Here is a 14,984-nt window from a genome sequence, read left to right as displayed (position 1 = left end):
CGTGTTAAAAGACGGAATACTCCATTCCGCCTAGGTTCTGAAAGCGCCTTGGATCCATCATACCCATCCTCTCTGTAGACCACCCCCAGCTCCCTCGCCATTTGTACCCTTGCCATCGACCTGGGGCTCGACCTATCCACCCTCGGCTACAGGACACAGTTAAAATCTCCTCCCATGATCAACTGGTGCGTGGCCAAATCCGGGATCGGTGCCAGCAACCGTCTCATAAAACCCACATGATACCAATTTGGGGCGTACACCTTTATCAACACTACAAGTGCCCCTTCCAATACCCCATTCACAATCACATAACTCCCACCCGGATCCGTCACCTCCTTCACTCTCCCAAATCCCATTTTGTTTGCTCATTAAAATCGCCACTCCCCTCGATCTCGAATCAAACCCGGAGTGAAAAATTTGCCCGACCCACCACCTCAGCTATGTTCTGGTCAATTTTTAACATCAGCATGTTTCAGATTCAGCCAGAAAGAACGCACTGCTGGTTCTGCTTCCTGGGCAGGAGGTGGGTCACGTGGCTGTGTGGGGAACACCTTAGGAGACAATGATTCTTGCATCATAAGTTTTGGTTGACTGCAGAAAGGAACTTGGAATAATCCAGGAGAGAACAAATAATTGGAGAAAGCCAACTTCAAGAAAGCTCACAATTCCTATAGTCCAGCTAAATTGGAATAAAAAAAGGTAAGGAATTAATGGCGCCCTAGTCAAATCCAGTGAGTGACAGTTTCAGTGTGCCGCAGCAAAAATTTATGTTTCCTTTCCCGAAGGGAACATTCAGCCTTCAGAGTCCCAAATCGATGCCACAGCCCTAATGCAAATCATTTTAAATTGCATTCTTTCCAAAACATAGCCGAGCAAAATGCGATGCTTGAAGGTGGACGGAGTCCCTGTGCGGGGGGAGTTAAAGCCGGGACCTTTGACAGCTGGGCTACTATCTGCGGTCGAATGTGGGATATGAATGAAGCTCGTGTTGTATGCAAGTACCTGGGCTGCGGCGAGGCTGTGTCTGCATCAGGAAATTCCCAATTTGGGGCTGGCCAGTCGACCATGCTAAATGTTGAAGTCCACTGCAACGGCATCGAGGAAAACCCGTGGAAGTGTGAATTGAAACAGTTGGCTCACAATAACTGTTCCCTGGAAGAGGAGGCAGCCGGTGTAATTTGTGCAGGTAACTCTCCAGTCTTTAACATTCACACAATTGGGCAATATAACACCATGTCATGACGGAATAGAGTCGCTAGTTTTTCAACACAAAAAGAGGCCCGTTGGCCCATCGTGTCTGCACCGGGCTTCAAACATCTATGTATTCTAATTCCATTTTCCAGCAATTGTCCCGTAGCCCTCTGTACTATCGCATTTGAAGTTTTCATGGAAATTCTTCTTAAAATGTTATGAGGGTCCCTGCCTTTATCACCCTTTCAGGCAGGGAGTTCCAGATTCCCAACACCCTCTGGTTGAAAAATAATTTATTCTCTTCACCTCTAAATCTAATGTTTCTGACCTTAAATCTATGCTAAATGGTTGTCGAACACTGTTCTGAGGAGAAACGTTTCTTCCTATATATTTATCCCCTCATAATTTTGTTCACTTGCGTCAGGTACTCCCCAGCCTTCTCTGATCCAATGAAAACAACCCAGCGTAACGAACATCTCTTCACAGCTGAAGCATTCTAGCCTAGACAGCATCCCCGTGATGATCCTTTGCAGCCTTTCTCGTGCAATCACATCATTCCTATAGCGTGGCGATAAAACTGCACACAGTAGTCTAGCTGTGGCCTAACCAACGTTTTATACACCTTCATTAAAACTTCCCTGGTCTTATAGTCTGTACTTCGACTATAAAAGACAATGTTTTATTCACCTGATCCACTTGTCTTGCTCCCTTCACCTATCATTGGAATGGACCCCACGTTCCATCTGGACCTCTGTACTTCCTAGCTTCCTCCTATGCATTATGTATGTCCTTGTATTATCCGTCCCTCCAAAATTCATCAACTCATACTTTTCTGTGCTAAATTTTATTTGCTACTGTTAAACCCATCTACTGATCTTGTCTATATCCTTCTGTAATCTAAGGCTTTCCTCTTCGCTATTTACCACATCACCAATTTTCGTGGTATGTGCGAATTTACTAATGATGCCCTCCCCATTTACACCTATATTATTATGTACCCTACTAACTGCAAGGAAGCCAGCCCACAACCCCGAGGTAGCCCAGCGGACTCAGGGTTGCAATAACAAAAACAGCCTTCGATCATTGCGCTATGTCTCCTACCAATAAGCCACCTTGGATCCAATTTGCCAAATTACCCTGCATCTCAATGGCTCGTACTTTATCTACCAGTCTCCCATGCGGCTGGGTCATTGTCAACAGGTTTACTGAAGTGCATGCAGGTTACATCAACTGCACTACTCCAATGTACACACCTAGTCGACTCCTCAAAAAAGTCATTCACGTTTCATCGATAGGATCATCCCTGACAAAGCCACCCTGACTATCCTGGATTAATCCTTGCCTCTCCAACTGGAGATTAATTCTGTCCCTCAGAGTATGCTCCAATAATTTCCCTGCCGATGATGTTAGACCCATGGCCTGTAATTACCTGTTTTTCCCCTACTTCCCTTCTAAAATAATTGTACTATGTTAGATGTCGTCCAGTATTCTGCCACGTCTCTTGCGGCCAGAGAGGATTTAGGAATTACCGATCGAGCTCCTGCAAACTCCTCCTTTGCCACCAACAGCAGTCTAGCACACATATCATCTGGGTAGGTGGTTTTTCCAATTTCAGGCCCGCTAAAATCGCTAACACCTCCTTCCTCTCAGTTCTAATCTGTTCAATTTCATGACAGAACTCGTACCTGCTTCATATTCCCTAAATTTCCTTCTCCACAATGACCATGGACGGTATGGCATCACAGTGGTTAGCACAGTTGCTTCCCAGCACCAGGGACCCGTGTTCACTGGGTCACTGTCGGTGCGGAGTATGCACATACTTGCCGTGTCTGCGTGGGTTTACTCCAGCTGTTCCAGTTTCGTCCCACAAGTCCCTAAAGAGACACTTGTTAGATGAATTGGACATTCTGAAGTCTCCCCCAGTGTACCCTAACAGTCACCACACTGCGGCGACTAGGGTATTTTCACAGTAATTCATTGCAGCATTAATGTAAACCGACTCGTAACAACAAGAAATATTATTGTTGTCACGGATGTCAAATACTCATTCGTAAACAATCTACGTGTTTTGACTCCACACAGATTAACATTTTGTTACTTAATGAGTCCCATTGTTTCCCTGCTTACCCGCTTGCCCTTAACTTACCTGCAAAATGTTCCATTATTTTGCTTGCGAGGAATTTACATGGCGCATCTTTGTTCTCCTAATTTATTTTTGATTCCCCTCCTGCATGTTCAATACTCCTCTTGGGCATCCACTGTTTTAAGCCACCTGAATCTGCGATAAGCATCCCCTCTTTTCCTTTTACAATCCTGTATATCCTTTGTATGTTGGTGTCTCTGAGACCTTTCGCCCCACCCTTTATCTTTACGGGGACACGTTGGCTTTGCACTTTCGACATTTCATTTGTGCATGAACTCATACCATTCAACCACACAGTTTGATCAACAGCGTCCAATTTTAAATTAGTGCAACTTATTCACCTCACGTTGACGAATCAGAAGGAAAATTAAAAACACCTGTTAACTCTTCATAAATATATAGATATAATGCTTTTTCTAATTACACAATCACTTCTTGAAGTTGCTGCTGTTCGATCTGCACAAAGTAGAGGATTAACCTTTCTCTGGTTTTAAATAAAGCCCCGTGAATGTTTCCACTGCTGTGACAGCGGCGATGGTGCCTGGACAAATGATTTTAATTCAATAATCATTTACAACTGGATTATTTCTGCAGTAACAAACAGTGAATCGATGACACTTAAACAGGGACACGTTATTTTTGCATGAAAATTGATTAAGTGTAGCGTAACAACGACAACTATTTGCGCATTCTTCCATGGGATCTGGGCGTCTCTGTGTCTGCAATGTTTGCCTATCACTGATGTCCTTGAATTGGGAAGCTTGCCCGGGCAATTCGGAAGGCAGTTAAAATTCAACTTCATTGTCTTGGTCTGGAGTCACAAGTAGGCAAACTGCGTATGTGCCCAAACTGTTTGACCTCTCGTCATATGTCAACTCTATCATCCCTGGAATGAATCTGCTGAACCTCCTCTGAACTGCCTCCAATTGCACCAGATCCTGCCTCAAATAAGGAGCCAAAACTTAACACAATACTTCAGATGTGGACTCACAAACATGCTATGCAATTACAGCAACACTTCTCTATTTTTATGCTCCAGTCCTTTTGCAATAAACGCGAACATTCTATTTGCCTTTTTAATTACATGCTGGACCTGTATACCGACTTTCTGTGATTCATGAACAAAGTTACCCAGATCCCTCTGCCCAGGTGTTCCTTGAATCTGCTTTCCATTTATATAAGAACTTGCTATCTATTATCGGACAAAATGGATAATCGCACACTTATCTACATGAAACTCCATCTGTAAAACTATGGCCTAATCTCCGAGCCTATCTATATCTATCTGTAAAATCTTTATCTCCTCTTCAATTCCTGCTTTCCTATCTATTTTATTATCGGCCGCAAATTTTGCTATGTTACACTCTGTGACTGCTTGCAGATCATTTATAAAAATTGTAAACAGTTGAGTTCTGACGACTGACCCTGCACACCTGGCTAGTTATAGTTCGCCAGTTGGAGAAGGACTCATGTATCCCCACCCTCTCCTTTCTGTCAGTCAGTCAATCCGCAATCCAATGGAATACTCTACCCCAAATCCCCTGCGATATCAACTTCTGGATCAGTCTTTTATTTGGCAGCTTATCAAACGCCTTCTGCACGTCTAGATGTACCACATCCACATGCTCACCATTATCCACCTTGCTAGTTACGTTCTCAAAGATCTCAAGCAAGTTTGTCAAGCATCACTTAACCATCATAAAAGCATGCTAATAATGGTGGATTCATCTTTGTCTTTCCAAATGTTCAGTCATCTCCTTAATGATTGATTCCATCAACTTCCCACCACAGAGGTCAAGCTAACTGGTCTATAGTTTCCTACTTGATGCCTCTCTCCCATTTTGATTGGGGCATCACATTAGCGTGTGTCCCTCCACCAGGACCCTTCCAGAATGCAGGGAATACTAAAATATCATAAACAATGTGTCCACTATTTCTGCTGCCTTAATATTTTAGGGTGCAGGCCGTCAGGTTCCGGCGACATATCTGCCTTTAATCCCATCAGTTTATTCGATATCGTCTCCTGAGTGATGGTTATTGCACCAAATTCCTCTGCATTACCTGTAGATTTTGGATTTTTACAAATTATCTTCAACCAATATTAGTGAATCCGCCGTTTCAATGTTCCCCATTATTACCTCACCAGTATCGTCCTATAAAGGGCCAACATTTATTCTCGCTATTCTCTTCTGCTTTATATGTTACATGAGCCTTAATGGTATTAATGTTTATGTTTTCTTCTAGTTTCCTTTCATTGTTCAGTTTATCTCTTTTGATTTTACTTTGAGTATCTTTTTGGAAGCTTAAAGTTCTCCCTTTCCTGCAGCTTATGACTAGTTTTTACCTTATGGCATGCCCTAGGTTTTGCTTTTATGCCTTCCTTGACTTCTTTGTTTAACCATGGAATGTTTTTCTCCCCTTTAATATTCCTCTTCCTCTGAGAAGTGTACTTTAATTGAGTCGTATTTAATATCTCCCTGAATATCGTTTCGAAACACTAAGTAGCCTAGGGCAACCATGTTTCAGTAATCCCCACCAAATCATGCCCGTTTGTCTCTATTTGTGCTGTCAGCTCATTGACCTTATTCCAAATACTGTGTGCATTCAGATAGAAGGGTTTAAAATATGTTCTCCTGAGTTGTTTTTCCCTTGCAGGACATTCTTGTGCAATACACTTTTCACACATTATGACCTCCTTTATTGATCTCTGATAAAACTCAGCCTCATTTCCAATACTGACTCCCACTATTGACTCCACAGTCATATTTCACTTTGATTTTTTACGTTTCCTTTCCCCTCCATAGTCGTTAGACTGGCCCTGCCCTTTCACCCTAATAACCTCTAACGTTTTCTCACATGCTGACCTGCTTTCGTTCGTATTAATCATACTTCTTGTAGCTTTACCCTTCCCTCTCCTCCCCGAATCTATTTGCTCTTATAAACTCCATGTGACCATCCTATTTATCCTTTCAGCAAGGACGCTGCTCCCAGATCAGTTCATGTGGAGACCGTCCCAACAGTACAGATCCCTCATGTCCCAATACTGATGCCATGCCCCATGAAATGAAACTCCACATGGCTCGGATAGTAATGCTGATATTTGATGTTTAAATTTGACCCATTTGACCCATTTGACCCATTTGTCAATGCTGATATTTAAATTCTTTAAATTTGGTCTGCAGTATTCCGTCCTGCCAGCCGCAAAGAACGCCACCGGCGACATGGCGATATTGGAAAACTCCATTGACCTCGGGCAGGATTCTCCGTTTGCAGGAGGATCCCGCCCATTTTTCCCAGTTCCTGATATTCCAGTAACAGGTCCTCTTTCCTAGTCTTGCCTGTTGTGTTTGTCGCGACGTTGACCACAACAACTGGATCGTCCCCATCCCTCTCGAATAACCTTTCATCTGGTTAGAGATGTCCCTCACCCTGACAAAGGGCAGGCAACATAGCAACAGCGCTCTCCATTATGCTTGCAAAGGATCCAATTAGTTCCTTTAATAATATAATCCCTGACAACTAACACTTGTCTTTTTGCTCCCTCACTTCAATGGCATTCTGTACCATGATGCAGTGGTTAGCTTGCTCATCCTCCCGCCTGTCCTTTATCTCCTCCACACAGGGAGCATGTTCCTCGTTCTTGTTGGACAAGGTCAAGGGCCGAGGCTCCTCCATTTCTTAATTCAACATTACTCTGTCTGCCCGACTCGCAGTCACACTCAGACCACTTGCCGAATTTGAAGTACTTTATCTGTGGCGTGTGACCACTTCCAGTAACAAAGCATCCAGGTACTCTCCCCCAACCGGCAGCACAGTAGCACATATGGATAGAACTGTGGCTTCACAGCGCCAGGGTCCAAGGTTCGATTCCCCGCTGGGTCACTCTCTCTGCGGAGTCTGCACGTTCTCCCCATGTCTGCGTAGGTTTTCTCCGGGTGCTCCGGTTTCCTCCCACAGTCCAAAGACGTGCAGGTTGGGTGGATTGTCCATGATAAATTGCCCTTAGTGACCAAAAAAAAAAGGTTAGGAGGGGTTACTGGTTTACGGGGATCGGGTGGAAGTGAGGGCTTAAGTGGGTCGGTGCAGACTCGATGGGCTGAATGGCCTCCTTCTGCACTGTATGTTCTATGTAACCAGATGCGCTGCAGTGTCAAAAGCTCAGACTCCTGCTGATCAATTATGAGCCAAAATTCTTCAAGCAGCAAACACTTCCTGCAGATGTGATCACTGCAGCTCACAATGGGACCTGCCAGCTCCCACATCATGCATTTGGTATGACTTTGGTATGGTTCATGATTTTCTGGCAGCCGGGAGTAAGTGAGGGTTTCTGACCTCCAGCGGAGGGTACATTCAGCATGATAATTTGGTCAAGGACTTGGGTAGCATGGTGGCACAGTGGGTAGCACTGTTGCATCACAGCTCCAGGTGTCCAGTTCAATTCCCGGCTTGGGTCAATGTCTGTATGGCGCCTGCACGTTCTCCCTGTGTCTGCATGGGTTTCTTGCAGGTGCTCCGCTTTCCTCTCACAAGCCTCGAAAGACGTGCTGTTAGGTAATTTTTGGACATTCTGAATTCTCCCTCAGTGTACCCGAACAGGCACCAGAATGTGGCGAACAAAGCAAAGTACAGCACAGGAACAGGCCCTTCAGCCCTCCAGACCTGCGCCGACCATGATGCCCGTCTAAACAAAAATCATCGACACTTCCAGGATCTGTATCCCTCTATTCCCATGCTATTCATGTATTTGTCACAATGCCCCTGAAACGTCACTATCATCCCTGCTTCCACCACCTCCTCCGACAGCGAGTTCCAGGCACCCACTACCCTTTATGCAAAAAAACATGTCTCGTACATCTCCTCTAAACCTTACCCCTCGCACTTTAAACCTCTGCCCCCTAGTAGTTGACCCCTCTACCCTGGGAAAAAGTCTCTGAATTTCCACTCTGTCTATTCCCCTCAGAATTTTGTAGACCTCTATCTAGTCGCCCCTCACCCTCCATCGTTCCAGTGAAACAAACCGAGTTTATTCAACCTCTCCTAATAGCTAATGCCTCCATACCAGGCAACATCCTGGTAAATCTCTTCTGCACCCTCTCTAAAGCCTCCACATCATTCTGGTAGTGTGGTGATTATGGGCTTTTCACAGTAACCTCATTGCAGCGTTAATGTCAGCCTTCTTGTGACAGGAAATATTATTATTAAGCTACGGCATGTCGCCTGTCCAGCGATCTATACTTAGTTAATGTGTAAATTCATTTGTTCTGCAGTCTTTTATATTGCACAGATTCTTGATCATCCAATTACGTCACAGCTTTCCTGTGATGTCAGTTTTTTCAGCTTCAGCCGAATCCCAATACTCACCGCCCCGATGCTCCAACCTCCTTGAATCTTCCAGCTCCTATTGCACTCTTTTCGACTCCTGGTGCCTCTTGCGCTCTTTTAAATCTCCCAGTTCCTCTCGTAGTCACTTGGACTCCCGGCTTCTCTCGCAGTCTTTTCGACTCCAGCCTCCTCTCACACTCTTTGAACCCATGTCCCCGGAGCGTGACTCTCTGAATTATCAGCCTATTGGCATAACCATGACGCCACCATCTCCCCACTCTATGCACGTAAAGTAAAATGCAAGTATTTTAAAAATGGGTTGATGCCATGCTGCCCTCGAAGGTTTCGTCCTTGTGTCATTATCTAACCATTCCTGCACGCTGAATTAAATCGTCAGTAGTTTTTGTGAAGACTGGCTTGCCATTGCCTATCGACCTCAGTCCAGGCCCTACGTCTACCTCACGCAGGGCATAAATCTAACCCATACTGGTGGCCTTATTCTGAACCACAATTTCTGAGAATTTCAGAACGTTTTGTAGACAACACGATTGTTTTAACTGTCGAATATGGGAAATAACATTGTTTATTGTGATGTTTCAATCGGAATAAGAATAATCTTTATTAGTGTCACAACAAGGCATACATTAACGCTGCAATTAAGTTACTGTGAAAATCCACTAGCCGCCACACTGCGGCGCCTATTCGGGGGCACTGAGGGAGAATTCAAAATGTCCAACTCAAAGGGCGGCACGTGGTGCAGCAGTTAGCTCTGGGACTACGGTGCTGAGGACCCCGGTTCGAATCCCAGCTCTGGGTCCCTGTCCGTGTGAAGTTTGCACATTCTCCCCGTGTCTGCATGGTTTCACCCCCACAACTCAATGATGTGCAGTCAGTTGGATTGGCCACAATAAATTCCCCCTTAATTGGAAAAAAAATAATTGGGTCCTCTAAATTTATTTTAGAAAAGAAGAAAAAAACTCTTTCTGGACTTGCGGGAGGAAACCAGAGCACCACACAGGCACTTGGAGAACCTGCAGACGCATTGTGGGTCAGCGCGGAGACGGAAGTGTTGTCATTCATGAGAGATTAAAACAGTTTTGGACACAAAATCATATTAGTCATAGTAACAATTTAGCCCTTACGTCATTCGCAGCAATTCCAGGGTGGAGATTATCTTCAGAGTTCAAGAAGACTGCTCCGGCAAAAGAACACTTTGTTACCATTCTTTGGCGATAGAACTTGTAATTTTAGCAAATAATGCTGTCGATTTAAACTGTGTCTTGCAGCAAATGACCTTGAAAATATTTAACCATCTGCTATCATTCAACAGGACACAAAGAGCCGAGACTTGTTGGTGGAGCAGACGCCTGCTCGGGAAGATTAGAGATACAGTACGGAGACACCTGGGGGACAGTGTGTGATTTCAATTGGGATTCACAGGATGCCCGTGTGGTTTGCACATCACTGAAATGTGGGGACGTGATAGCAGTGCAAGGAGGGGCTCACTTTGGAGAGGGCACTGGACCCATATGGCAGGATTTCTATGGATGTCAAGGTAACGAAACCATTCTCTGGGACTGCCCCATTACACCAAGAAACCAACAGCATTGCACGCACAGGAATGATGTCAGTGTTATTTGTTCCGGTAAGTGTTTCATTTCTTCCTACACCTGCATCATGTGGGAACACAGAGCCTAAATCCGTGCAACTGTTCTTATAAATTCGATGCATTCCATGGAATACGGCGTCCGGCCCATCGAGGCTGCACCGACTCGATGAAAGAGCAGTCTATCCCGACCTAACCTGCAGATCGTTGGACAGTAAGGGAAATTTAGCATGGCCAATCCACCTAAACTGTATAACCGGAGGTAGCCCAGGCAGTTACCCAAGGGGAGAACTCCACACAATCAGTTACCTTTGGTCGGAATTGAACCCGTGTCTCTGGCGTTCTGAGGCAGCAGTGCTAACTGCTGTGTCACGGAGGCCGCCAACACCTTTTCCACACTTCAATAATGTACAAGGGAAGAGCCGTTGATACTCGGTATCAAGCCAAAATTAAGTTGTCTTGCAAATCAGTGGGTAGTATCACGTTTTGTATGGAAATCAAATTAATTAATTCATCGTTTTCATAAGGTAATTAGCAATTTCCAATTTAAATTATATCCAGCTGGACAGATAGACAATAAAATAATACAGCGTCGAAATTAAAATTCCAAACAAATTCGGAATTTCTCAATGTTTCATTGTCACCATTTATATTGTAATATATTTCGAACTTATCCGCCCAAAACATCATTAGAGCAATACATTTTGATAACCTGTCCCAAGCCTGATTGCCCCCGGCCAGTATCTCCCGCACAGATCGTATGATTGTTTACAATTCAGCACCGCGATTCAACAGAAGATCCTTTCTACTTTACCGTCGGATATTCCAGAACTATCCATTGAGAAGAAGTCGAGGTAATTTTTGGTTGACGATATGTGGTTTAACAAAAGTCCGAAGTTTCACTCCAGCTGATCGCTTCTCCATAGTTTTCGTATTCGTGTTTTCAGAATATTGGAGACCTTTTCCAAATGGAGTTTAATTTTTCCTCTTAGCTCTTAACACATTCCTTTCAGGACGTTCTCTTTCACTGCCGCACGACAGTGTAGTGTAAATTGTACAAGCGATACTATGGGTGAAAAAAAACCGATTTGTTTCACGAAAACTCGCTCTTTTTATTCTTTTCATTGGTTTCGTCGTTTCCTTTTTTGCACCATTGGGGTTTGTGCATTTGATCTGTTAAATAAGGAAAATACTTTGCAGTGGAAAGCGAATCTGTTGAAAAAATGTTCTTTGTTTCTGCACAAAGGACAAAAAGGACCACGGTTAGTTGGTGGTAATGACACCTGCTCAGGGAGAGTGGAGATACTGCTGGGTGACACCTGGGGCACAGTCTGCAATACCTCCTGGGATTTACAGGATGCAGCTGTTGTCTGCAATCAGCTAGGGTGTGGAGCTGCGATATCAACACCAGGGGGAGAAATCTTCGGAGAGGGAAATGGTTCAATATGGAACGATATCAACGAATGTATCGGCAATGAGTTACGTTTGAGCGACTGCCCCATTACATCCTGGGGCCACCATCGTTGCACACACAGAAATGATGCTGGGATAATCTGTTCCGGTAAGTGTGTAATTTTGTGCCAAGCGTCAATGATTACCAAAATAATAATATTATTTACTTGCATGACGGAATTCTTCAGGAACTTCGATCTGTCCTGCTTAAATTTACATTTTTGGGGGTAATTAAGGGAGAGGATCGTGAGTTCTTCCAATTACTGGAATGCCTAAGTTATTTACTTACCTTTTGTTTATCCTCATCGACAGAGGAAATTGAAAGGAATCTGAGTCAACCCTGCGAGGCGATGAATTGTACTCTGTATATTCCCCAAGTGTGAACAGACAGTGACCCAAGCCGGGGGTCCACCCGGGTCCCTGCCGCTGTGAATCAACAGTGATAACCACTGTGCTACCGTGCTGCCCATTTAGTCTGCTGCTTCGAATTTCTGTCAGAAAGGGTCAATAATGGACTTCAAGTCTCTGCAATGATACTCTGAGAAGTTTTGGCCCCTTTGGCCATATTATTGAGCCAATTAACAAATTACTTGTATCCAATTTAATTGAGAAAATTATGTGTCTACTTCTTTAAGTCCAAAAAACATATCTGCCTTTCAAGCAGGGCGACTGGGTGAGCTTGCCAGTCCTGAAGGGCGTAGATGTCAATCTAATCATGCAGTAGCTCAGGAAAGAACAAACACAAGGACAATCACACTTAACTTTGTAAACTTGTCTCAGCTGCACTGCTTCATGCCACTATTTCTATCAGTGACCACAGTACAATTCTTATTGTATGTTATTTGCTTGTTATTTGCAGAACATTCGGCCCATCATATCTGCACCGACTCCCAAAATAACAACCACGCTAGTCCCATTCCCCAGCCCTATCTCCATAGCTCTCTAAATTCATCACTTCAAAATATATATCCGGCTCTCTTTTGAAACCTCCCATGCAATCCACCTCCGCGACTCTCGCAGGCAGCATATCACAAATCCCAACAACTCTGAGTAAAGAGAACAAAGAACAAAGAACAAAGAAATGTACAGCACAGGAACAGGCCCTTCGGCCCTCCAAGCCCGCGCCGACCATGCTGCCCGACTAAACTACAATCTTCTACACTTCCTGGGTCCGTATCCTTCTATTCCCATCCTATTCATATATTTGTCAAGATGCCCCTTAAATGTCCCTATCGTCCCTGCTTCCACTACCTCCTCCGGTAGCGAGTTCTAGGCACCCACTACCCTCTGCGTAAAAAACTTGCCTCGTACATCTACTCTAAACCTTGCCCCTCTCACCTTAAACCTATGCCCCCTAGTAATTGACCCCTCTACCCTGGGGAAAAGCCTCTGACTATCCACTCTGTCTATGCCCCTCATAATTTTGTATACCTCTATCAGGTCTCCCCTCAACCTCCTTCGTTCCAGTGAGAACAAACCGAGTTTATTCAATCGCTCCTCCTCCTCCTCTCACTCCGATGATGGGCCGAGGAGGTTTCTCCTCCTCTCACTCCGAGCTCTCTTGTTGACCATCTTGCAATAGCGACCCCTAGTCACTGACATACCAACCAGTGGAAACACAATATCCTTCTTTGTCAAAATTGTTTGGAATCTTGGGCACCACAATAAGATCTCCTCTTATTCCTCACGACTCCTAGGAGAATAAGCCCAATTTCTCCAATCTTTGCTTAGATCTAAAATTCCTCATTCCTGGTATCATTGTCGTAAATCTCCTCTTATTCCTCCGGGGCTTTAACATCCTTCGTTAAATAAGATACCCAGAACTTATCACAATACTTCAAATGTGTCCTATCCAATGATTTGTGGAAGTTAGCATAATTTCCATTCTTTTATACTTTATGCTTCTATTTAAAAACTAAAAGATGCTATAAGCCTTTTCAACAACGAATACAACCTGTGTGGCCACCTTCAGAGAATTATGCACTTGAACCCCGAGGGCCCTCTCCTCCTGTACTCCCATCAAAGTTGCACCCTTGAGCCTATATTGTCTCCCCATGTTTCTTCTACCAAAATGCATTACCTCACATTTCGCTGCATTGGAGTTCATCTGCTAGATTCTGCCCATTTGGCCAAATTGTCAATGTCTCTCTGAATTCGCTCACCATCATCTTAATAATTCACTGTTCTCCCTTGCTTTGTTTAACCTGCAAATATGGAGATTTTGCCCTGAACACGCACTTTTAAGTAATTTATATAAATCAGGAAACGCAAGGGTCCCAACACAAAGGGTTGTTGCAGTGTATTATTTAACTTTCAGGCATCTTCAAAATCTTACCGAATCTATGTTGTATTATATTAAATTATTCTAATATATTGAGATGAAGACATGTCTATACAGATAGGCAATGGTTCACCACTATCAAAGTGCTAAGGTAGAACTTATCGAATTATTGAAATCTAAGCATTCTTGAGATACTATTGGCTACTAGCCACAATAATATTTTATCTTACTCCAATCGGTAAGCCCTAGATGCTGGTTATTTCTCACTGTAACATGAATATCCGGGTGCGTCCAATCTTGACTCAATAAAAACTGTTGAGAAACATGTGGATAGCAGAACGCCTGAGTATGAGGGCTGAACCTTGTGAAGTTTTACTACAGGAGGATCATAGATCATAGAATTTACAGTGCATAAGGAGGTCATTCGGCCCATTGAATCTGCACCGGACCTTGGAAAGAGCACCCTACTTAAGCCCACACCACCACCGTAACCTGCACATTTTTCGACTGTGGGAAGAAACCGGGGCACTCGGGGGAAACCCACACAAAGACGGGAGATCGACCAGACTGCGCACAGGCAGTGAGCCAAGGCGGGAATCGAACATAGGAACATAAGATTTGGCAGCAGGTGTAGGTCATTTGGCCCTTCGAGCCTGCTCCGCCATTAAATGTGATCATGGCTGGTCTTTTGTGGACCCAGCTCCACTTTCCCGCGCGAAAACCACAACCTTATATTCCTTTATTCTTCAAAAAACTATCTATCTGGGAGCCTGGCGCTGTGAAGCAACAGTGCTCACCACTGTGCTACCGTGCCGCCATCCAGTTGGGACAAAAGTAGAGTTTTGAATGGGCTTATGAAAAGAACGATTCAAGACGAGATCTCGGGCAACAACCCATTGATGTTCCTTTCACGGAACTTTCCAAGTTAAAGAATTTTAAAAGAAGGGCTGAAACCCAAGGGCAACACCAACACCTGCTAGTTCCCCGTA

General features: G+C 44.2%; 1 protein-coding gene across 1 annotated transcript in view; it reads left to right on the top strand.

Moving 5' to 3' along the window:
• Window positions 1-14,984, top strand: part of LOC140389449 (scavenger receptor cysteine-rich domain-containing protein DMBT1-like) — a 133,936-nt gene that overhangs the window by 87,473 nt on the left and 31,479 nt on the right. The window contains exons 6-8 of the mRNA XM_072473585.1: window positions 869-1,186; window positions 9,987-10,301; window positions 11,509-11,823. Of these exons, the coding sequence (XP_072329686.1) occupies window positions 869-1,186; window positions 9,987-10,301; window positions 11,509-11,823 (948 nt within the window). The remainder of the gene's footprint in view (window positions 1-868; window positions 1,187-9,986; window positions 10,302-11,508; window positions 11,824-14,984) is intronic.

The sequence above is a fragment of the Scyliorhinus torazame genome, chromosome 14 (assembly GCF_047496885.1).
Source record: "Scyliorhinus torazame isolate Kashiwa2021f chromosome 14, sScyTor2.1, whole genome shotgun sequence".
NCBI lineage: Eukaryota > Metazoa > Chordata > Chondrichthyes > Carcharhiniformes > Scyliorhinidae > Scyliorhinus > Scyliorhinus torazame.
Note: the sequence above shows the minus strand (reverse complement) of the source record. Positions and strands in the feature narration are given on the sequence as shown.